The sequence below is a fragment of the Pelodiscus sinensis genome, chromosome 1 (genome assembly GCF_049634645.1).
Source record: "Pelodiscus sinensis isolate JC-2024 chromosome 1, ASM4963464v1, whole genome shotgun sequence".
Taxonomy (NCBI): Eukaryota; Metazoa; Chordata; order Testudines; family Trionychidae; genus Pelodiscus; species Pelodiscus sinensis.
In genome coordinates, this window is record NC_134711.1 from 65,635,327 (window position 1) to 65,660,606 (window position 25,280).

Consider the following 25,280-nt stretch of genomic DNA (forward strand, 5'->3'; position numbering starts at 1 on the left):
TAAACCTCCCTTGCTGCACTTTAAGCCCATTACTCCTTGTCCTGTCCTCAGAAACCAAGAGGAACAAATTTTCTCCTTCCTCCTTGTGACACCCTTTTAGATATTTGAAAACCGCTATCATGTCCCCCCTTAATCTTCTTTTTTCCAAACTAAACAAGCCCAGTTCATGAAGCCTGGCTTCATAGGTCATGTTCTCTAAACCTTTAATCATTCTTGTCGCTCTTCTCTGTACCCTTTCCAATTTCTCCACATCTTTCTTGAAATGTGGCACCCAGAACTGGACACAATATTCCAGCTGAGGCCTAACTAGTGCAGAGTAGAGCGGCAGAATGACTTCACGAGTTTTGCTTACAACACACCTGTTGATACAACCTAGAACCATATTTGCTTTTTTTGCAACAGCATCACACTGTTGACTCATATTCAACTTGTGGTCCACTATGACCCCTAGATCCCTTTCCGCCATGCTCCTTCCAAGACAGTCGCTTCCCATCTTGTATGTATGGAACTGATTGTTCCTTCCTAAGTGGAGCACTTTGCATTTCTCTTTATTAAACCTCATCCTGTTTACCTCTGACCATTTCTCTAACTTGCTAAGGTCATTTTGAATTATGTCCCTATCCTCCAAAGAAGTTGCAACCCCACCCAGTTTGGTATCATCTGCAAACTTAATAAGCGTACTCTCTATCCCAATATCTACATCATTGATGAAGATATTGAACAGTACGGGTCCCAAAACAGACCCTTGAGGAACTCCACTTGTTATCCCTTTCCAGCAGGATTTAGAACCATTAACAACTACTCTCTGACTACGGTTATCCAGCCAATTATGCACCCACCTTATCGTGGCCCTATCTAAGTTATATTTGCCTAGTTTATCAATAAGAATATCATGCGAGACCGTATCAAATGCCTTACTAAAGTCTAGGTATATGACATCCACTGCTTCTCCGTTATCCACAAGGCTCGTTATCTTATCAAAGAAAGCTATCAGATTAGTTTGGCATGACTTGTTCTTCACAAACCCATGCTGGCTATTCCCTATCACTTTATTACCTTCCAAGTGTTTGCATATGATTTCCTTAATTACCTGCTCCATTATCTTCCCTGGGACAGACGTTAAACTGACCGGTCTGTAGTTTCCTGGGTTGTTCTTATTCCCCTTTTTATAGATGGGCACAATATTTGCCCTTTTCCAGTCTTCTGGAATCTCCCCTGTCTGCCATGATTTTTCAAAGATCATAGCTAAAGGCTCAGATACCTCCTCTATCAGCTCCTTGAGTATCCTGGGATGCATTTCATGAGGACCTGGTGACTTGCTGACATCTAACTTTCCTAAGTGATTTTTAACTTGTTCTTTGTGTATCCTATCTTCTAAACTTACCCTCTCTCTGCTTGTATTCACTACGTTAGACATTGTCAGCATACATTAGTCAAGAAGTTAAACTGCTGTAAAAAAAGTGTCACTCTGACATCTAAATCTATATATGTGTTTCCTCCAAAATTGTCTTCAAAACTACATTTATTGCTAATTTATGTGTTTGTTTTTAGCTACTTCACATTCTCTTAAAACTTTGAATTAAAAAAAATGGCCTGGAAAATGACTATGGAGATTTCAAGTGTCTGAGAGACCTGTTCTGTTATGGAATTATATACTCTTGCTGACCCAGAAATGAAGGACCAAATACAAATCCTGAACTCTGATACCCTCCTGATAGCCTAATAGTGATATATCACAAGTGCTGGTTTCTCACTGACAGTCTGTCCTGCAGGAACTTCATTTGTCTTAGGCTCTGGCTTAGTGGAGTTTTTCTGATCAGATGCATAGCTTATGTTTCAGAATACCCACTATTGTATTTAACTCAAGAAGTTGTTGTTCGGTGTCTTAATTATTATTTGTATTGTGAAAAACTTAAACAATGAATAGACTAGTAGCACCTTAAAGACTAATAAAACACATAGATGATATCATGAGCTTTCGTGGGCACAGCTCACGTTGTCAGATGACAGAAGTGTTAGAAGTCCAGATCCGAGAATAAATAAGGGAAGGAGGGAGGGAGGAGAATGGGGAGGGGAGAGGGGAAAAAAAGAGACAATGAATAGATAAGTTTCATAGGGGTAGCTGAGTTAGTCTGTAACAGGAAAAACTTAAAAAACAACATAGTCTAGTAGCACCTTAAAGACTAAATAGTTACAACAGGCTAATTGTACTGACATCTTCATCATATGGACCCACAGGAAAGAAACCCTTGAAGAATTTCACAGGGATTTCAACAAATTCTGCTCCACCATCTACCTCAGTCTGGGTCAGTCCACACTAGAGACCCACTATCTTGACACTACAGTACAATTAAATAATGGACAAATTTCCACCAATCTATACAGGAAACCTACCGACCGCTACACTTACCTTCGTGGCTAGCTTCCATCCCAGACACATTTCTCAATCTGTTGTATATAGCCAAGCCCTGAGATACAACTGTATTTTCTCCAGTCCCACAGACAGAGACAGACTCCTACAGGATCTGTATAGAGCATTCATAAAACTGAAATACTCACCTGGAGCAATGAAAAAACAGATTGATAGAACCAAACAGTACCCAGTCATGAACTACTTCCAGACAAGCCAAAAAGAGAAAATAACACAATACCACTTATCTACAGTCCCCAACTTAAACCCCTCCAATGCATCGTCAACAATCTACAACCTGTCCTGGAAAATGGCCACTCACTCTGAGGCCTTCAGGGGACAGGCCTCACTTACAGACAACCCCCTAACCTCAAACTAATTCTTTCCAGTAACCACACAGTACACCTCCATCATAATCATTCAGGAACCTACCCCTGCAGTTAGCCCCAGTGTCAACTCTGCCCACACATCTACACCAGCTATGTCCTCTTTGGACCCAACCACATCAGCTACCAAATCAGAGGCTCATTTAACTGCACATCCACTAATGTGATCTATGCCAACAGTGCCCCACTGCCATGTATATTGGCCAAACTGGACAGTCTCTATGGGAAAGAATTAATGGACACAAATCATATATCTGAAAAGGGAATACACAAAAGCCTGTTGGAGAACACTTGAATCTACCTGGACATTCATTAATGGATCTGCAAGTCACCCTTCTGTTTCAGACAAATTCCACAAGTTCAAATACACAGAGAACAATTGGAATTTAACTTCATTTACAAGTTTAATTCTTATGCAAATGGTATGAACAAAGACATTAGCTGGCTCGCACACTACCCTAACCGACACTTTTGTGGGTTAGGACTATTAATTTAGATATGTGGAAGCTGTATCGTTCGTTCTGGCCTTTCTCCCAATTGTGCTGTCCAGGGATGAGAAAAGATTAACATATAAAATTTATAACTGTGGAGAATTTTTTGAAGTCCTAAATGAAACGTGATGGATTGTGTAGACTCCACATGGACAAGGTAGTGCCAGCAAGGCCTTGGCATTAGGGTTAGCCCACCCCTTCCAGCCTTCTCAGTCACGGGGAAAGGCCTTTAAAAGGGAAGGAACTGCAGTCAGGAATTAGGAGGAACAACAGTATTGCAGCAGACTGTAGGAATAACTGCTGAAGCTATGGATGAATTACCAGCCAGGGAATGTTCACTTTGACTCTAAGGAAAGTACTGTACAGTGGCCCAGCCCGAGCAATTTCCCACAACCCACTATGCTAGTGGGGAATTTTTGGCAGACTGTAAACTTGCTACCCTCCACCCTTTTTGAGGTTCCACAGGCAAATCATCTAACGTGTTAGAGTATGTGATTTAATTTTAGTTTCCCACTTGGAGAGACTTAAGTTCCACAAAGGGGGCGGAAGCCTTACAAGTAGTAAGGAAGTGGGGCCTGTGCTGGACCCACCCGATGTAGATAACTCTGTGTGTTCAGGTACTTCCATCCTTTGAGAGGAACTGCAGGAGACTTTGTTACAGAGGGACTTGTGCCGTCATTAATAATTGCTTGCAAATTTCTGTATTGATCTGCAAGGTAGAAGCAAGGGAATACATGGTTTTAGTGAAGACTTCCATCTGACCCAACAATTTTTCTCAATACAAATCTTCATACATATCACCTTGTTGAAAAGGGAAATAGTGATTTTAAAATTTTAAGAAATATTTTGACCGGTTCACCTTGTGACCAGCTTCATAGTGCTAACATTTAGTCTCTGTATCCTTTGAGAAATATCCTTTAGATGTTCAACCCCCCCTAATTTGAAAGGCTGTCTAAAGTTTGTAAAAAAAAAAATAGAGAATATCTGGTGTTTAAAATGTTTTGGGGATTAGAGTGAGTACTTCATATTTACATACTTTTAAGTGACATTAAAAAACATGTTACATATATTTGTGAGTTTATTCTCTTAAAAAACGAAATGTTTTCTAGAAATAACATTAAGGTGGCAACATAGTTATTTTTCTTGCTACATTAGAAAAGTAATTTATGGCAAGTAGCAAGATAAATTTGAATCTGTAAATACAGTAATTGTAATAGTCAATTTAGTTTTTTGGCTGAATATACACATGATGCATTGAGAGTAATATAAGACTAATTATCATTATCTCCACCTGTTCCATTAGGCTCATATTTCTCTTTACTACTCCCTTTTCAGCATAATCTGCTGTTGCATTATTGTAGCCCAAAGATGGATATATGATCTTTTATTTTCTTGACAACTCTCCTTTGAAGTGGTACTCTTGTGACAAAAGTGTGTACTTTCTCACAACATGAAATCAGTACTACACTTAAGATGTTAAGTGTGCTATGAATAAAAAAAAAATCCTTCTTTTCTGGCCCGTGAATGTGATAATAGCAGTATCACAAAAAGAAACAGGGTAGGATTATTAGATCTTCTTTACAGTTACTAGGGAGCTGTTCCCCCTGCTCATTATGCTTGCCTACCCCACTCTCTCTGGGAGTAGTTGTTTGGTCAGGGGGAGGAGGCAGGAGTAGGTTGGTGTAAATGTCTGGCCATGGGGGAGGGGGCAGGAGTGGGATGGGGATGTGGGGTCTCGGTGGAAGGAGTAACAGGGCTGAGGGGGGAATCGGGATCGGATGGTGGAGGGGACGCGGGGAAGCCTGGTAGAAAGGTTGGGCGGAGGGGACCTGGTGTGGCCCGGGGGGAAGAGAGAAGGATTGGGCTTATCTGCTGGAGGGGGACCAAGGATGGCCTCGGGGGGAGGAGGCTCGAATGACAGGGGGAACGTGGGGCAGCTTGGGGTTGTGTGTTAGGCTCAGATGCCAGAGGAGACCCAGCCCCAGCAGCTCCTCCCTGGCAGCGCAGCCAACCTGGGCGAGAAGCGGGAGCCAGAGCTGGAATAGTCCATGTGATGGCATGAGGATGCAAATGACGTGATAATGTCACTCTTGTCCTGCAGGAAATTTAAAAAAAAATATATAGAGAGAGAAATGGTTTTCTAGTATAGCTACACTGGCAAACTCTCGTACTGGGATACATTGTACCTGTTCCCCAAGTGAAATAAACTGTATTTTCAAAAGGATTTTTTTGCTAGTATAGAATACTAGAACTGAAAGGGACCTGGAGAGGACAAGTCCAGTCAAAACTGGCATATCCATTAAGGCTTTTGCCTACATAATTATGTCAGCAAAACATCATATCCTTATGCAACGTAGCTATACTAGCAAAACTTTTAAGTATAAATGAGGCTCAAATATATAACTGCTACTTAAAATATACTTCTACCAAATTCCGGTATATAAATACCACGCCTTAAATACAGCATGCAATTCTGATTGCCTCATCTTGAAAAAGATATATGAGTAATGGGAAACGTACAGAGAAGGGCAAAAGAAATTATTTAGGTCATGGAATAGCTTCCATATGCATATAGAGTAAAAAGATTGGGGCTTTCCAGCTTGGAAAATAGATGATTCGGGTGGGGGGAAGAGTTATGATACAGGTCTTTGCATAGTGCATGGTCTACCTGCGGAACTTGTTGCAGGTTATGTTGTGAAGGCCAAGCTATAGTGGGATTCCAAAAAGAATTAGATAAATTAATGGAGGCTTGGACCATTAATGGATTTTACTCAAGATAGTCAGGGTCAGGGGTGCTACCCCATACTCTGGGTATCCCTAGCATCTAACAGCTGGGAGTGGATGACGGGATGGATTACTTGATAGTAGTCCTGTTCTGTCCATTCCCTCCTAAGAAACCTGGCATTTCCTGCTAAGCATGGCCCTCCTAACATTTTTATTGTTGCATCATTATAGGTGTTTCTTTGTCCTGCCTATCACTTGCTCTTCAGTTTACTACTGTGCATAATAGGTGGTTATAACAGCATTACAAATGCTTTCTAAGGAGTTTTTGACTAATAATGATTATTTTAATATGGTGAAAAGTAGGGTGCCTTGACTGCTTGTGAATAATACATGGTTGTGGTAGCTAACAAAAATTGAGGTTGTTTTTAGATCTGCATAGAGAGAGCACGATACTATCTATAAATGTCATTGACTTATTTGCTTTTTAAAATCTTAATGTTAAAAATTCCTCAATCTTTTCCCCCTACTCACCTGGAATAATGTTTTCTCATTCTGTACTCTATACCTTCCCTCTCTTCTAAACCTACTTCTTTAAATAGTTTCTCCAACAAATATTTCAATTTTTTGTGACAGCTTAGTATGGTCAATATTAAATAAAAATAAAAGAAAACATATGGTCTTTGTGTAAACAGTCAACTTAACCCTAATGTATTCTCTCTTCCTGTCCTCTTGCTAATATCATCACTCCTTGTTTTATTTTGACATATATAACCTTAGTTAAAATATTTTCTGAGAAACGACATTCTCTTTATTTTCTGATATTGTATAGAAATGTTAAATTATCAATTATTTAATGTTTCGTTTCTTGCTATTTGCATTATTCATATATATTTTGTGCCCCTGAGAGCCATATAACAATATGGCTTTCTAAAACAACATAATAGGATAGGCTGTCATTTCTCTCCCCTCTCCTCAAACTTGGCTAACCTTTTTGCCTTCCATGTAATAATAATCTGTTCCAAAAGTATTCAGTCACTCCTAAAGTCAGTCTGTCTGAAGTGGCTAAGATGGAACAAATACAATGATTGGATTTGTCACTTCTAAATATTCTGTTCTATTTAGTTTGGCTTTGTATCTCTCATTTTATTGAATACGATCCTGTTCTGATGTCACGTTGTCAAATCTGAAATATTGTGAATAAATGCTTTTGTGAAGGTGTGTAGTTCCACATTTTGTTTTGAAGTATCTGTCTAGAGGGTGAACGTTTAATTAAAATGGAAATTTCTTACAAGAATTTTCATTCTCATAGCTTGGCAAAGCGTAATATGTGACTCAACCTTTGCCGCCTACTGCTGCTTTTAGCAAAACCCAGTTGTGGTTTATTAACTGCCATTGACTGTGGTCTGGCAGACTCGAAATGAGATCTCTTGTTGAATTTCATATCCTTCTGTATGAACATTGTATCCTGTCATGTTGGAATTGAAAAGAGATAATATTTATTAAAGTTCTTATCTTAGGCTTTAATAGCAAAGTATGTGTTCTTTGTAGCAATGAAATAAAAAGTAATTTTTGTTTCAAAGACTAGAAGTAATAAATTTAACCAGTTGATTTTCTAAATAGTGAACGACAGCTGAAGAGCAATGGAGGGGAAGGATTGTCATAATTTTGTAAGTGATTCACTGAAATACTAGTTCAGCCATCTGATGGTCAGGCTGGCATTTGGATTCCAAACTAGAATACCTTTTGCAAGACTGTAATATGACAATTCTGTTTCAGAATAGAATAGCTATGCTATTTACAAGCTTCATTAATTTTATATACAGTACTTATTTGGCTGAAAGTAGACGACATGATTGTAAATATTGTTGATTGAAGAACTCACAAAATAAAATCAGGAAGACTGCATTCTTGTGAGAGAGACAGTTTATTACTCGATTACTTACACATTTATATGCTAGATTTCTTATATCATTTACAACTTTTTGTTGGGTACCTTAGCATGAAATCTACAAGTAGTAAGAACAATCCCTGGAAAGTATAAGGAATATAATGGATCTCTTACGTTCCTTTGCAGTTATGTTTTATTTTACATTTTATTTTATTTAAGCCTGTTTCACAACAGCTCATAAAGTAATGTCAAAGGAGAATTGTGGCACTTAAGTCCTAAGGCACTATGTACTGTTGTCTTAGACAAAATGCTAGCTTGTTAATGAGCAATGTATTTTGTTGTTCAGATTCTGGCTATTAAAAAGATTGAGAACTATATATAAAAATGAAAAAAATTGATTCTGTAAATCTTTTAGTAAGTGTATTATGTTCGGGGTGGGGGAGAGAGAGGATTTTATGTTGCTCATCAGCTTTTCTTACAAAAAGCACCAACTCTAACTTACAAAACCTAAAATTTTAAAAACGTTTGTGGAAAAACTGTATTTTATTACAGATCTCCAGAGGATAAAAGAATTCTTCTTGTCAATTGTCAGAACAAAAGCCTTTCCCAGTCTTTTGAAAATCTCCTTGATGAGCCAACATATGGTCTAATACAGGTATGGACTATATAAAAAAACAACCTATCCATCAGTATTCCTTTCTGGTTTTAAAACTGTTATTTAAAAATGGCTCTGCCATTCCACTGCCAAAAGAATTCCCAAACAATTAATTATACTTTGTGTAGTAAGTGCAGAACTTATATTCTACTTTTATTACATGTTCATAAAAATTAATTATCATATGATTAAGCCATTCCATAAGCTCCCAGTGCTGCTACTTCATATTGTACAGATTTTATTTCAGATAAAATTCTGCTTACTTCAGCTGTGTCTAAAGCATTATACATATTGGTACAGTAAAACTCCAATTGTCCGGCATCCAGTGATCCGGCACTCCTGATAGTCCGGCACCAACTGGAACCTGGAAGTGCTCCAGCCAGCCGGACAATTGGAGCTGCTCTGCCCCCGGCTTCCCCAAATCAGCTGCTGCTGAAACTGACCAGAGGCAGACTTGGGGAAGCCCGGGGCAGAGCAGCTGGGGTGCTGCAGGGTTGATCCCGCAGTGCCGCCCTCTCCCACACTGCGCAGTTCCTTGCTGATCCCCCACCCTCACCCGAGACCCCTCATAGCCCGCTTCTGGTACTCTGGCATATCTGATAATCTGGCACCCCCTGGGTCCTAAAGGTGCTGGATTATCAGAAGTTTACTGTATAAATATTTTAGATTATTTAAATACAATCCATTTTTTTTCATGGAGGGAGGAAAGAAACACAAGGCAAATCTTGCCCAAATGTGTTAGGTAATTATTAGAGGAAAGAATGATTTCTACCAGTAATGTTATTTCACTTAGAATATGTGCTGTTCACTGCACAATATTGTACAAATAAAAACTATTCTGTTTTAGAAGTGCCAATCACTGGGTGAAATCTTGGCCTCAATAAAGGCTGCGGCAATATTGCCATTGACTTCTTTGGGATCAGAATCTCATCCCACTGATTGATTTGATTTACAAGGGAAGTAATATTAACTAAATTGTATTAGTTTTCAGATTTAGTGATCACAGATAGTTTATAAGATTTCTAGCAGGATGCTTCTTCAAGATGTATTTTCTCTGTGAAGGTAGAGCAACTAGACAGAAGAAAGACATTTTGGGCCATTCATCATTGGAAAGTAAGCACTGGATGTGACTTATTGTTCTAATTATAAGTAGGCCAGATTTAACTAGCACATCGCTGGCCAATCTCTGAAATAAAATCATTAGTTTAGACTAGACTAATACCTGTTGTTGATTTTTCTCATTTTAGGCTTTTTAGCACATTAGAATTCTACTATGCAAAATTGATATTACAATATCTTTAACTTCCAGAATAATTTGAGAAATTACTCTTGATTTTAATTTATATTTGTGTTAGAATAGGTGTGTAAAATGTTAGGCTGTTACTGTTAACTTGTTTTCCTCTCCTACTACATAGAAATTGAAGAAGGATCCGTATACAGCAACTATGGGAGGATTTTCCAAAGTGACAAACTATATTTTTGATAGTTTGCGAGGAAGTGACCCTTCAACTCAACAGCGACCACCATCTGAAATGGCAGACTTTCTTAATGATGCTATTCCAGGGCTAAAGATCAATCAACAGGAAGAACCAGGATTTGAAGTTATTACACGAGTAAGTGTAATATAATATAGACATAAAGTACGTTTTCTCACATGCTGAATATTTTCACTACTGCATTTACTGATTTTAAAATGATTGAAGCATGTTGTGTTTGCTCTTGAGGCTTTGGTTTATGTTTTGTTTATAAACTACAGGTCTGTTCCGGCCTAACTTTTAGGCTGTATCTAAGCCCACCTATGCTAATTTAAGCCTGAGAGGGTTGATTCATTTTCCAACACAACCAGATCTTGACCCTTCCCCTCGAATCTTGCCACCTCCTGTCCATGAGGTCGGCTCTTGTCTTGCCTGTGGGTTTGGCGTGGCAACAGCCATATGATCTGCTTCTATCAATCACTGATCATTGTCGCTCTGTGTGTGTGCTGCAGAGTGAGAGGCACAATGCTGAAAAATGGCAGTGGCCAGTGAGAGAAGACACATTCGCTACTGTGCCAGTCCTGCAGCCTAGAGGAGGAAAACTGCAAATATTCTAGTTGTTTTCCCATCTGTTTTGGTACAGTCACTTGTGTCCTGCAACTCAATGGGACACTACTGTAAACCATGACATAGCATAAGATCAGCACTAATAGTTTGAGAGTGTACATCATTTATCTTCTTACAAAATTTCCAGGAGTTAAAACTTTTCTCTGAATTCATGAAAGGAAAAATGTTGAAGTGTCATTGCTAACTTTAGAGTCCAGTTTAGCTCTTATTGAAACTAGGGATGTCAACATGTAACTAGGGATGTCAACATGTAGTTGATTACACAATTAACCGGTAAACCTGGGCTTATCAGTTAAACCTATTCACTACATGCACTCTATATCAGAGGCAGCAAGGGGCAGGGCAGGCTCCTAAATGCATTGGGAACTGGCTCCTGCGAAGCCGCCTCCCCCCTGCTGCCTTCCACAGAGGCAGTAGGGGTGGAGGAGACAGGCCAGAGCCAGCATGCATGGGGAGACGGCTTTTAAGTGGTGCTCCCCATAAGTAGTGATTACATGTTTACACACATACCCAATAGTTAACATCCCTAACTGAAAGTAGTGGAAGCTCAGGTTGTTCATCTTATAAGGCTGTCCCCACAAAAACTGAACTGGTTCATTTCATGCTTGGCTTATTTCCTGCACTGATTTTAGATCTATCTTATGCACTTATATATTGAGAGACTGAAGATATGTGTGCAATTAACTTTATTTTTTGCATAGGTAACAATTTAGAATCTCCATTTCTATTTAAAACAAGTCTGACTGTATTAAAAATATTAAGTTGAATGCTCAGTTACAGTTGTAGCTGTATTGTAAATAGTTGGAGATAGCAAGTAATTCCATGCACTTAGTTTGACCATGAATGACTTACTGTGAACTCTGGATATTTGTACAGTTATATAAATAAAATACAATTATTTTATGAAGTGATTCATGGCCAGATGCTTTGAGGTGACATTAAATGGATGAGGAGTAATGTTTATAAAACTTTTTAAAACTCTAATAATTCAGGTTTTCTCAACAGCTGAAAACAAAAACAAAAATTCTCAGTTCAACTACATAATCTCTAGATTCCTAATATTTACTATCCAGCAATTGTTCAGTTAACCATGGACATTACAGAGAAATATATATGGTATATTTGAGATCATGCTGATCATGCCTTGATATGTTAAACTGCCTTCTAAGTAGCTAAAACCAACTTGAGCTTAAGTAGGCTTTGTTGCTGCTATGAGCAAACATTTTGTACTGCATGGCTAAAATAGGAACTAAATCTGAAGCTTGAGCCATACTCAGTGCGCACATATTTGGGTTGGGGATTGAGGAGAAAATAATTTTTTGGTCATGGTGCTTTGTTGCACTTTCAAAACTGCCCTGTCTTCGGCGTGAGAGAAGAATGGCCAGTGTGTATATACAGCAATTAATTTTCTCATCTCACTCTGAAATCCCTACTATGTTATGATGTACAAGAAACCCCTGTGGAACTGTGGCATGCTCCTCAAATATGTCCTTCCCCCGTTCCTTTTTTAACTTCCTATATACAGTGTACAGATGTGGTCTCTTCACTTCAAAAAAATATTTTGGCCTTGGAAAGGGTTCAGAAAAGGGCAACTAAAATGATTAGGGGATTGGAACGGGTCCCATATGAAGAGAAGTTAAAATGACTGGGACTTTTCAGTTTAGAAAAGAGGAGACTGAGGGGGGGATATGATAGTTATATAAAATCATGAGTTGTGTGGAAAGGGCAAATAAAGAAAAGTTGTTTATTAGTTCCCATAATAGAAGAAGTAGAGGACACCAAATGAAGTTAATGGGTAGCAGGTTTGAAGCTAATAAAAGAAGGTTCTTTTTCACACAGCGTGTAGTCAACCTGTGGAACTCCTTGCCAGAGGAGGCTGTGAAGGCTAGGACTATAACAGAGTTTAAAGAGAAGCTAGATAATTTCATGGAGGTTAGGTCCATAAAAGGCTATTAGCCAGGGGATAGAATTGGTGTCCCTGGCCTCTGTTTGTCAGAGGCTGGAGAGGGATGGCAGGAGACAAATCATTTGATCATTGTCTTCTGTCCACCCTCTCTGGGGCACCTGATGCTGGCCACTGTTGGAAGACAGGCTACTGGGCTAGATGGACCTTTGGTCTGACCCAGTATGGCCATTCTTATGTTCTTAGTGCATCTGTTGTGGCCATAGTCTTAAGTGCATATGGAGGAGCGAGCTGGATTTAATACTATTGTGTGTGGTGATGGTGTTTTTATTTTTAAATTAATGGATCAGTGCAATAGCATTCATGTAACATAGGGTTTTTTAATATTTTAGATTGATCTAGGTAAACGGCCTGAAATTATCAGAAGAGAGCCAGTGTCTACTGAGGAATGGACTAAGAACATGGATTCAGAAGGAAGAATCTTAGATGTTGACTACATAAAGCAAATGATATTCAAAGGGGTAAGTAATGCTCATTGATGAAGCTTTTGCTAGGAGTTGAATCAACCAATCACTTCAGATCAGATTTCACTAGACTCATAGACTCCAAGGTCAGAAGGGACCATTATGATCATCTAGTCTGACCCCCTGCACAGTGCAGGCCACAAAATCTCACCCACCCCTCCTAGAATAATCCTCTCATCTATATCTCAGATATTAAAGCCTTCAAATACTTTGAAGACCCCAAGATGCAGAGATCCTCTAGCTGTGATCTGTACCCCATGCTACAGAGGAAGGCGCTACTTTCTGCTTATTTGCAAACTGCCATTGAACTGATCTTATCATGCTTGCAATTTCTAGAAGGTTTTAAACTGGTCAGTGTTGTTGGACAGGTTATACAAAGGCTGTTGAAGTGTTCAAACAACATTAAGGCAAGTCTGCAACAACACAAAAAAAATGCTGTTCCAAGACAGAGGACTTTTGTTGTCTGATAAGAGACTTTGGAAATAAAAAAAGGTGGAGATAGGTGACTGGGTCTTGGTCAATACAGAAGAGACATGACTACTTAGGGAGGGAAAGTGTTCTAACCCAGCATGTCTGCATAATAGACTTTTGTCGACACAAGTTTCATTGGTGTAAAACGTTTGTAGTTATTACATCACTTGAGAATTTGTGTTTAGCTGCTCGTGTCAGTTTTTGCATATTCACCAGGAGCGCTTATGTTGATGTGTGGCACATCATGAATAGCATGCCATAAACCACGGCCATAAACCATAATATTACAGCATGCCATAAACCACTGCCTTTTGCAGATTTTTTGCAGTGCATTATGAAGCATATACAAGTTGTATAGGGGGGACTGAGACAGGAGTCAAATTTCCATTGTGTATCTTTTCCCATCCCATAACACCATCACCATCCAGTAACTTTTATACCTTTTTGAAAATCATACAAATCTTCATGGCATTTTTCACTGTCTACCATCTCTGAACAAAGTATGGAGCTCATAGCCCTCTGTGCTATGGTCATGAACGTTGCAAACACAGAATGAACAATATTCTGGTATCTTCATAGCTGCAGGAAGTTCTGCAACAATGGCTGTGGGGCATAGTGAAAAACAATTCAAGGTTGTTGGTATGAATGGAGTAGCTGCAGATGATGGAGCTTTTAGGTCTGAGAAATGGGCAGCAATTGGTGGGATCACATTGTAATGCAGGTTTAGTACAATGAACAGTGGCTGCAGGACTTTTGGATGTGACAGGCTACGTTCTGGATCTGTATTCAGAGTTCATCTGAGCCTTTCAGCACATAGACACCAAAATGAGAGCTGCACTGACAGTTGACAAGCAAATGGTGATTGCATTCTGGAAGCTTGTAGTGCTAGATTGCTACCCATCAGTGGGAGGTCATTTTGGAGTTGGAAAATCCATAATGCGGGCCATTTTTATGCATGTATAGAGCAGTTAATTGTATCTTGCTATGCAGGACTGTGACTGCAGGTAATATACCAGACATTGTGGATAGATTGCTAGCTATTGGGTTCCTGAACTCCAGTGGATGAATGTATTTAAAAAAAATTAAAAGTGTATTACAAAGCAAAAATAATGCAAAAAATAGTATGATTAATAAGTATGGTGCAAACTAAATTAATGAAACAGAACCTCAAAATTAGAATGTAGAAAACATTCCTGCCTATCCATTTCTGATAAACCTGCCCCCATCACAGCTCTGACATGCCAGGGTATGTGAAGCTGTGGTTTACTGTTCTATGTTGTGGAGTGATAGGAGTAAGAATGCAACCCCTGATGCCACCTAGAATGGTGTGTGTGGGATGGTGGTGGTGGTGGTAAGCATGGGGATTGCCAAAATGTAGTTATCCATTGACTGCATAGGGAAAAAGGGGTGTCAGTCTGTATCTGTGGGCCAGCAAGAGTCTGGAGGTCAGCAAGAGTTTGCAGCATTTGTGTTTGTTGCCTGAAAAGCTCCATTATGTCTGAGAGCATCTCTCCCTCCTTTTTCTCCTGATACTTTTGTGCCTTTCTCCTGTCTGTTTTTTCCTTCTCCAGGTTGTCTGCTATATTTATCCTCCAGGCCCTCTGTTCATAGTCTGATGTCTGACTGACTTGCAGGATCTTATTGAGTATGTTCTCCCTAGTCTGTTTTTTTTCCCTCTTCTTCCTCAAGATCAGATGTTTCTATGGGGGTTGAAGGGGCATCTCTCAAGGCTACAATGACAGCAGCTGCAGCAAAAACAGACAGATGTGATGTTGTATTTACAGTCACAGTGGAAAGTAAAAGATAAGTTGCAGAGCTTTTTTCCCTTACTCGTATGAGAGTTTTAAATAAGATATATTTATTGACACTCTTGCTTTGGAGTGCATCTGCATGTGAGGAGTATGACCTTCCAGGGATGGATTGTAGGGTAGAAAATGAGGCAGTTGTTTGCATAAACAATAAAATTTAATTCCCCGTTTCCATGTGTTATAAGCACTGCATAGTGACAATGAGTGCTGGCACTATTTTATTATTTTAGCTGATACCTCATTCTTGCAGGTAACAAAGGCATAGTGAACACAGCTGCTGCTGGTGTTCCAAAGCTGCTTGAGTATGTATGCTGCTGATCTGTTTGTTGTAATTATGCCTGCAGATGTCATACTAGAATGGCATGGGATTGTCCTACAGTAGTGGAAGAAATAAGGTTTCTTCCTTCAGAAGGAAGGATATGAGAGTACCTCCATTAAAGTTTCATCAAGATCTCTCAAGACGAAGCTAGGAATGCCCTCACGTACATAAACAAATTTTTCCACATGATTCCCATTTTGCCACTTAGTCCTACAGTAGAATAAAAAAAAAATGAGCTCTACTTCTGTTTGTTTGCATCTCTTCTTATATGAGGAAAACAGTGACAAATAGATAACTGTGTAGTGCTAACTTGGAAGTGGGCGGGATGCCATCCTCACATTTAAACACACTAAAGAAGAATGCATGCATGCACCTAAGATTCCATTCCTTCACTGAGCTCACCCATGCCAACCGGGTAGCCTGGTGGAGTCTCCTAAAGATTCTGGCTTACAGCATAGCTGGACCCTCCTGCTGCATCTCTCTCTTCTGCCTCTTCCTTGCTGTTCATGGCAGAGTGTGTGTCTTGAGCTTCTGGGAGGTATCCACAGTGGTGTGTGAAGTGCTTGATTGGGTTTCCACCAAATATGCTCATTGTAAAAGTGGCAGACCTATTGCTCCGCATCAGATCAACTTTTGGTCTTCCTGGCTTTTTGGTGTGCCTGCCACCATTCCTTCACTTTCATTGGGCACAGTTACTGATCTGTCACACCCCTTCACCTGCATACCCTGTGCAATCATTTTGTATGTTTCTATGACTTATCTGTACCACTCTCTTCTCCTACAGACCCAGGGCATCCTATAATCCCTGTCCACGCTGGCAGGAGCAAACGTGGAGCTTGTGGTAGGCCAGTTGGTCAGTCACATATTTGGGAGAGCTACTAAGTGTGTTGTCCAAGGAGTGAAATCAGGAAAAAAACATTTAAAAATGCATTGAGTTTTAAGGATGTGTAGGAGTGGCTTCCGTGAAATATGCAGCAATGGAGTTCACTAGAGCAGTCATTATTGGGCATCATGGAGCAGCTGCTGGAAGACTATTAACATCAACATGGATTATATAGTGTCTGCACTAGAAACACAATATGTCGATCGGGGCTTAATGCCATTTGAGGAGGTATAATTGCTGCATCACTGTAATGGGCATTTACATCAACAGGAGATAAATCTGAGTGCAAACACATATGCAAATAGGTTGATGTAAAGCTACTTACATCAAGCTAACTCTGTAGTAGGTGTGGGCAAAACTGCTTTCACAGGCCAGATCCGGCCCACCAAGCGGGATGATCCTGCTGCTCCCCTGTCCCCAGGCCAATCAGGGCCTAGGGATGGAGGAGTGCACAGAGCTTAGAATCAACCCTGGTGGTTGACTCGAAGCATCGTGCACTGGAGGGCAAGAAGCAAGAGACTTTGTGCACTCACCCCGACCCTCAAGGCATTCAGGCCCTGGGGGCAGGGAGAAGCGCAAGAAGTCTCATCCTGCCCTTCCCTCTTGCAAGGAATGCACAGTGCTTTTGCATGCTCCCCCAACTCCTGATTGGCCTGGGGGTGAGCAGAGCACACACAGTCTCCTCCCACTCTGCAAGGGGCACGGCACTTAGTTGCCAGCTACTAGGCAGGGGAAAGGAGAGAGACTTTGAGTGCTCTGTCTTCCCCAGGCCCTGATTGACCTGGAGGCTGTGGGGAGCACACAAAGTATGAACAGCTGGAGGTCCTCTCTGGGGGAGGCAAAGATTTCAAACCAATCAGGGTCTGTGGGAGGGGAAGCAGGGAAGTGTCCTGCCCCTTCTGCCTGAGGTCTTGCCCCTTCTGAAGTGGCCCCCAGTCAAAAATGATTGCTCACCCCTCCTCTATAGCGCAGATCAGGCCTAAGAAGGTACCTCCCAAGAAACCACTAATGTTTTACACTTGAATGAAAGTGCTATTTTCTTTAGGATGCCAGTCCCCTTTTTTTCTGAATTTGTTGTGGTCTTCCCTTCCTATCCTGACCTTGTTTTTTTTCTAACTGTGGTTTGTTCTGTTAGCAAGATTGTTGTGGGCTGTGTTGAAGCTGACCCTGAAAATTACTATTACATTTATCCATGTTTTGTGGAATCCTGCATTATGTGAACTCAGCTTCAGTGGTGCAAATCTAATAATAACTTCAAACTAAAAATGAAGTTATGCAGGAGTTATAGCAGGAGCACAGTTCCTAATCAGTTATTGTGTGTGATGCTTTCTTTTTGTTTTCGGGTTGCTCCAGGTGCCCAGTAGGCTCTCTTGCTCGCTTTCTAATCTTTACAGTGTGCTGGAGAGGTCGTCTGTCTGAGCCAGGAATTCCGAAATGCACAACATCTTAAAATTGAGTAACAGCATTATCCCCACGTTTTTGTATTTTGGGCCATCATTTTCTTGCACATATACAGTTTTAATTATTTCTTATATGCATCAAGATTGAAAACCTGTCTTAAAGGGTAGAGCAAGAGTGAGGATCTCTTCCACCTATGCTGTGTGTTTTAGCTACCCTGTACCCTCTCATTTTGGTGTCTTTGTAGCAAGCTTATTGATTGGCTGTCATTGCAGTGCAGCCCATATGCGTGTTTACAAGCCCTGTACTAAGAAGGCTAGCATGTTTTAATGCCAAAGCACCTGACAGTGTATGAAGTGAATTCTTGAGATTCCTTCTGAACACGTCTCAATTTGCTTTTCATCTATTGGGTCTGATTATACTTGATTTGGTGGTAAGTGATACAGCAGATATTTGTGGCACTGCTGCAGCTATTTTAACATGGTGAAGAGAGGAATAGTGAGGAGTAAAATAATATTGCTACTGTCGTGGCTAATATTGGATTATTGAACAATAGCATTGCCAGTTCAAGAAGTATGTTTGTTTTGTCCTCACAGGTACAGTGTGGATGCTTGCCCAAAGGGCAGTGTTTCCCAAATGGTGTTCCACAGAACCCCAGGGTTCCACGAAATGAAAATAAGGGTTCCACGAGAAAATTCCATTACAATAACATTTTTATTTTAAAAAATAATTAATATTTAATGCATATTAGTTTTTTAGTTTTCTTTTTTGTACACCTTGTGATTTCTGTTTTTAAATGTGCAGTTAAACTAAATGTTGCTCTCACGACCTTGTTTAGCATTTGTTTATTATTATCCTTACTTATTTGTGCTCTACTTTTTCAGTTCCATATATAAGACTGTTATTAGGGGTTCCGCAAAATTCTTTTGAGTTTAAAACAGTTCCTTGGCCAAATAAAATTGGGAAGCACTGCCATAGGCGCTTCAAGGACTCGTCCTATTTGAGGGCAGATAATGGTCAGGCAGGAGTAATCCTTGATATAGGAGAGAAATGTGGTAGGAAGACTTAACTATGAAAGATTGTTGAGTATGCACCAATATTTTGAATTGTATGGTGGGATCATTTCCATGTTTTGTTTTTATTTATAGTTATGACACAAAGGGTATTTTAATATTAAAAACAGTGTACCAGGCCTTGGAATATTGGGTAATTGGGTCTAGGAGAGAGCAGATTTTAGAGATACAAAATAAAATTAGGACTTGTTACAGAAGTGTTAATATTTATTAGAATTTATCTTGTCTTTTAATGCTTATACAAAGGTTCAAGAATGATATTTTTGGTGAGGAAAAGTAGTATAGGGTGAAATGTAACTTACCTATTGATTCCTCCTTCACGGTTTCCAAGTTGTGCTTGATGCTTCCGTAGTTTTCACCAGCATCTGTGTAATCTGTTGATTTTGTTCCAGTCATTTGTCAAACAAATTGCATTTGTTCTTTAAATGCCTTTCTCGGTAAAGGCTAATTGGATTCTCTGTCCAGGTCTGTGGCTGTCTGGACTACAGAATTGGGGCGTGATTCCTTTTCCTTGCCCCATTGATGTTTCCTTATCACTAGGGCCCTACCAAATTAGGTTCCGTTTTGATCCATTTCAGTCATAGTGTTAAAATAGTCAATTACAAGGTTTCAGATACATACATCTGAAATTTCACTGTTTTGTAATGATGGGGGGGGGAGGGAGGTTGAATTGCTACCCTCATTTCTGTACTGCCTTCCAAGGGAAGTTCCAGAGGTGGATCTGACTCCCCTTCCAAGAACAGCCAGAGCTATGCAAGGAAGGAGGTCGTCCCATTCCCTCCCCAGCAGCTAAGAACTCCCAGTACATAAGAACGGCCATACTGGGTCAGACCAAAGGTCCATCTATCCTAGTATCCTGTCTTCTGACAGTGGCCAGCGCCAGATGCCCCAGAGGGAGTGAACAGAACAGGGAAACTTCAAGCAGTCCCTCTCCTGCCACCCAGTACAGAGGAGATCAGACTCATATCCAAGAATCTCTTAGCTACAGGAAGCTCTGTAGATGCTGTCTTCCCAGCCTTGGAATTTTCCGTAGAGAGCAGAGGTCCCCAGTGGTGGGTCTGATCTTCCCTCCAAGAGCAGCCAAGCAGGGGAAAAGGACGTACCATCCCTCCTGACACCTGCTGGTACTAATAGCTGGAGACCAGTGCATAGTAGGATCCCCAAATGGGACATCCCCAGCCCTGTCAATACTGTTCACCTGTAATATATAGATTTCACAGGAGAAATATCTGATTTTTTTCCCATGAAATCTATAGATTGTAGGTGCATGCCACCTTTTTCACACTGTGAATTTGGTAGGTCCCTAGTCATCAAGCTAGTGCAAGTGTGAATAGTAGTGAGGCCACAGTAGCATGGGTAATGACAGTGTAGTCCCACCTGAACTGTGCTTGGAGTACAAACCCATCTGAAATTGGAGGGTATGTATTCAACACAACTGTGTTGCTGCTGCTTGTGCTACAGTAGCTACATGCCATTTCTACTTTTGTTAGTGTGATTGAGAATGTGAGTATGTGTACAGAAGCTGAGGAATCACATTTCTAGCTTGTAATGTAGCCATAACCTTTGAAACCCCATAATGAAGTGAGATTGCAGGTACTGTAAAGCTCTGTGGAAGGATACTCTTTGCCTTCAATAACCTGAAAAGTCATCTTAAATTTTGTTTTCAGTTATTGCTTTAAGAAGTGATTACTTGCTGTGGCACTGTTTCATCAGTAGAGCTAGACTCTTATATTCTTTGATTCTTATGTATTTTATATGCATACTTTCCCTTAGGGACTCTGCCATGCTTTGAGAAAAGAAGTATGGAAATTCCTTTTGGGTTATTTTCCTTGGCATAGTAGTAGAGAGGAAAGAATTAATTTGCAAAAAAGAAAAACGTGAGTAGAGACATACTTTTGTATTACAAATAGTTTCAGAATTTTTTCAAGTGTATGTTTATTGTAGTGATATGGAAGTCCTCTTAGTCTGCAGAAAGCTAATTGTTTAATATTATTGAATGCAATATTTGAGCCTTCTTAAAAAGCCTACTGCATAAATATAAATGAGTCTGTTATCATGACTTCCTCCTTCCATTTGCTCTGCTTTTTTATTTTTATGATATTGTGATATTCAAGTAATAAGTAAAATGACTTAGCAAGTTACGTTTAGTTTCAAAATGACTTTTTTTTTAATTATTCAGGGACGAGTATTTCAGGATGAAACTTCAGTGGAAATCAGTTAGTGATGAACAAGAAAAACGAAATTCAAGATTAAGAGACTATAAGAGTCTTATAGGTAATTTTCCTTTTACAGATTTAGAGTGCAGTATTGGAATATGGATTAGGTTAATGGTGAGATTTAGAATACTAGCACCATTCCTCAACACAGTGCGTTTTTTGTGACGGTAATGCCCAGTACGCAGTACCGGCACCTTCAGTCAGAGCTCAACAGTTTTTCCCCTGGAGTACTGGCACTTTTTTTTTTTTAAATACAAAAAAAGAACTGCCTCAGTGTATTTCAAGGCCAGAGAATTTGCTGCAGAGTCAAGCTCCAAAATCTCAGCTTTCACGTAACTTTCTTTAAAAACTTCTTGGAATGGAAGGGCATGTCTTTAATTAAAGATGTTGCCAGTGAAGAAGGGCACTGACTTGCTCCAAAGGAGTACCATCCAATGTTCAGTGGCTCTGAAATTATGAAAGCAACATTGAGTACAGTTGTCATCAAATTCAGTAGTGTGAACTGTGTTTATTGAAATGACACACAATGTTCCATCTGTATCTAAGAACAAGCAGGCAATTTCATCCCAGTAATGATTGCAGAAATAAGACAAACTAAAATTTCATAATACTCGCTATAAGAAACCATGGAATAACAAGTGTAACAAAATCCCTTTGATTAAGCTTGTTTGTACATTAGCCTTTTCCCATTTTAGTTTTAAGATTATGCTGTATATCATATGCATTCATGAGTAGCATTTTACAGTTAACTCATCTAAAGTAGTCCTCATTGTTACTTTGATTTCAGTAAAATGTTTTTATATTTAATCATGAGGTTTCTGTAACAAGTGTGTAACAATTTAAAAAAAATTGAAAATCTGCTTGTAAATAAATCATCTTATTCCAGATGGGAATAATTTTCTTAAGTACTTACTCTTAAAAACCCTTTTAAAGCATTTTATAATGACATTGATGGAGTATAGATGATTTATTAAACACTTCAAAGCTCTGCAATAGTGTTTTATGAATTAGTAACTTTGAAGAGCATTTTTCATTTGTAGATATAGGCTTAGTAAAAATTATTTGGGAAATGTTTTATATCTGAGGGCTCTTTCTCAGAAAAAGATGTAAACAGAACAGACAGAACAAACAAGTTCTATGAAGGTCAAGATAATCCAGGACTGATCTTACTTCATGACATTTTGATGACCTATTGTATGTATGACTTTGATTTAGGTAAGTAGGACTCTTCTGAATTTTTTTTTTATAAAAAAAAAATGGTTAGTTAACAAGGATCACTTCTCAGAGTATTACTGCATTTTAAAAGTCTTTTAGTGTAGAATTACTTTATGAAGGTTAGTAAAGTTAAACAGAAATAAGGGTGTACATTTTCAAAAAAATTGAGACACAAGGATATATAGTGTGACAGGGTCAGTCCCACTCCTGGGCCCCTGACCCCTGTTCAGCCCACTGTCCCACAGTCTAGGAGTTCACTGGCCTTGGTTTGAGATTTGTTGTCTCCCTGTAGTCTTTAACAAGGTTGATGCCATTCTCTTGGCTCCTCTGATGTCTTTCTCTCTCCAAACTATTTCTCAGCTCTCTCTCCCCTCACTCACAGGGAAGTTCTTCAGTAGGCATCCCCAATTAGTTTCATCTGGGCCTTAATTGATTTTTCAGCTGCCTCTAATTAGCCAGGATTGCTGACTCTCTCTGCCTCTTCCCCCTTCCATCAAGCTCTTTCACCTGCTGTATCACCCCTGCTCTGTCACAATAGATTTGCAGAACACAAACTTTTAATCAAATGTAGGTATTTTTTATGACACAGAGGAAAATGGAGTTTTCAAACCATTTGGTTAAGTTTATTTGAAATATATCTACCAGTATGCTGTACCACTGAATAATTATGTAAACAATTGTTGTTCAGTAACACATTTGAAGCTTGGCATCTTGGCAGATAAGGAAGGCAAATCAGTTACCTTAGAATTCATAATTGAGTAAGTAAGTTAACAGTCCAAGATAAAGTTTAATTATTTCTTTTTTTTTAAGGGTATGTTCAAGGAATGAGTGACTTGCTTTCTCCTGTCTTGTATGTGATGGAAAATGAAGTTGATGCCTTTTGGTGCTTTGTATCCTACATGGATCAACTGGTAAAAACAAGATTTATTTATTTCGTGGTGTTAATGCAACTTTTATCATTTGAATTTAGTTATAAAACTTTTCAATTTTATCTCCTATGACTACAATTCAAAGTGTTGCACTACTTCCTCTGTCTTTAATGGAAAGAGGTGTTTAATGTTTTCAGAGCAGAAAGAAACACTTCAATATTGGTGTATGTACGAGTGCAGAATAGATGGACTATGCCCATGTAAATTAGGTGGCACTTATCTTCTCTCTTTTTTTAAAAATAGCAGGATGAAATACCCATCATTGCCAGAGGTTTACAGCATGTATGCACTGATAAAAGTACACTACCACAACCATAACCCTTCAGCTTCCAAGTCCCATTACATGACCAGTAAGAAGCTGAACATATTGTGTTACCCAGAATTTATCTCTGTATTTACAATGTGTGTGCACACATACTTTGGTAGCAGACAAAAATCAAGTCTCCAGTTTTCTCTTATTTCTTTTGTTTGTATATATATATGTATGATAAATATGCTTTGTCTTTGACATAGCCTTTGATAGCTTTTGATGTTCTGAGAACATAAAGCTTCCAGAAATTTTTTTCTTAACTACAGGGAAATTCTCCTAGCGTAAAAGTAGGTCTCAGGTGACAAAGAGCCAACATAGCCTTCTCTGAGGACCCCTGTTTCCTTCCTGAGTGCAACTATGATCCCCATATGCCAGATCATAGTCCTTTTGGGAGGGCTTGCACCCCTAAAGATACTCTAAATTGTGCTGGTGGACAAAATAGACTCTAATTGGCACCAAGATGAAGCTGCTCTTATTCTTCTTTGAGTTTTGTCCCTATGGGTGCTCCATTATAGGGCCAAGCCTACTCTGGCAAGTTACTGTGCAGTAAATCAGCTTTCAGTGCTGAAACTTTCGTGGTGTCCACACTGGTGTTGGCTTAGTGTTGACTAGTTCCACAGTTAGTGCACTCTAGGTATAGCACCTCTGTGAGAAGCATAGAATTTGCTGTGCTCTGGATAGTGCACTGGGTGGGGTGCCAGTATGGACACCATGGTGTAGTACTGCATCTTGATTGGCCTCCGGTACCCATCTCACAATGTCTGTTCTGGCCTTTCTGGTCATCTGTTTGAACTCTGCTGCCCTTCTCAGGTGACCGACCGACCAATCAACCAAGTGACCAAAAACCCGTCTTTGCATTCTTTTTGAAATTTGAAAGTCCCCTTTCTGTTCACTCAGGGACATGTGGCCATGCCTGCTCTATGTACCAGGAAATCCCTGGCTTGGAGCCATGCTGAGGTGCTAGGCCTCATTAGCATTTGGGAGAGGAGGCAGTCCAGTCCCAGCTGCATTTCAGCCATCAGAAGTACAATATCTGTGGGCACTTCTATAGGTGCATGACCGACGGGGACTATGACTGGGGCACACTACAGTGTAGGTCAAAATGAAGGAGCTGCAAAACGCCTACCACAAGGCACGGAAAACAAATCACCACTCTGGTGCTGCGCCCACAACCTGCAGTTACTACAAAGAGCTAGATGATATAGTTGGAGGCGACCCCACTTCCACTCCTAAGACCGCCATGGACACCTCAGGGAGCATCTGACAGTGAACTGAGCCAGGAGGAGGAAGTTTTGGCTGGGTGTGCTCAGGAGGAGAGGGACCCAGAGTCAGAGGAGGACTCACTATCCATAGAGGCTCACAGTTGGGAGCTGTTTTGAACCCTGAAGAGAAGATCCCCAGGCACTTACAGTACCCCCAGGCTGTGGCTGATGCAACTGGTAAATGGTTAGAAAAGCAGTCAAGCAGGAGTAGTGAGAGGGTTACAGAAAGAAGGCTTGGTTCGGTGTGATGCTGCTATGGTCTTACGTTTTGGTAATCTGCCTCACGAATCTCATCAAAAGCTTCATGAGACTG

General features: G+C 39.9%; 1 protein-coding gene across 4 annotated transcripts in view; it reads left to right on the plus strand.

Moving 5' to 3' along the window:
• TBC1D15 (TBC1 domain family member 15) overlaps positions 1-25,280 on the plus strand; it is a 78,414-nt gene that overhangs the window by 41,859 nt on the left and 11,275 nt on the right. For 3 of the 4 annotated variants that reach the window (XM_006121546.4, XM_006121545.4, XM_014572783.3), the window contains 8 exons: positions 8,452-8,554; positions 9,617-9,667; positions 9,970-10,167; positions 12,952-13,080; positions 20,809-20,912; positions 21,215-21,309; positions 22,350-22,466; positions 23,277-23,377. In XM_006121546.4, the coding sequence (XP_006121608.1) occupies positions 8,452-8,554; positions 9,617-9,667; positions 9,970-10,167; positions 12,952-13,080; positions 20,809-20,912; positions 21,215-21,309; positions 22,350-22,466; positions 23,277-23,377 (898 nt within the window). The remainder of the gene's footprint in view (positions 1-8,451; positions 8,555-9,616; positions 9,668-9,969; positions 10,168-12,951; positions 13,081-20,808; positions 20,913-21,214; positions 21,310-22,349; positions 22,467-23,276; positions 23,378-25,280) is intronic. The other variant, XM_075931905.1, reaches the window with a different exon arrangement.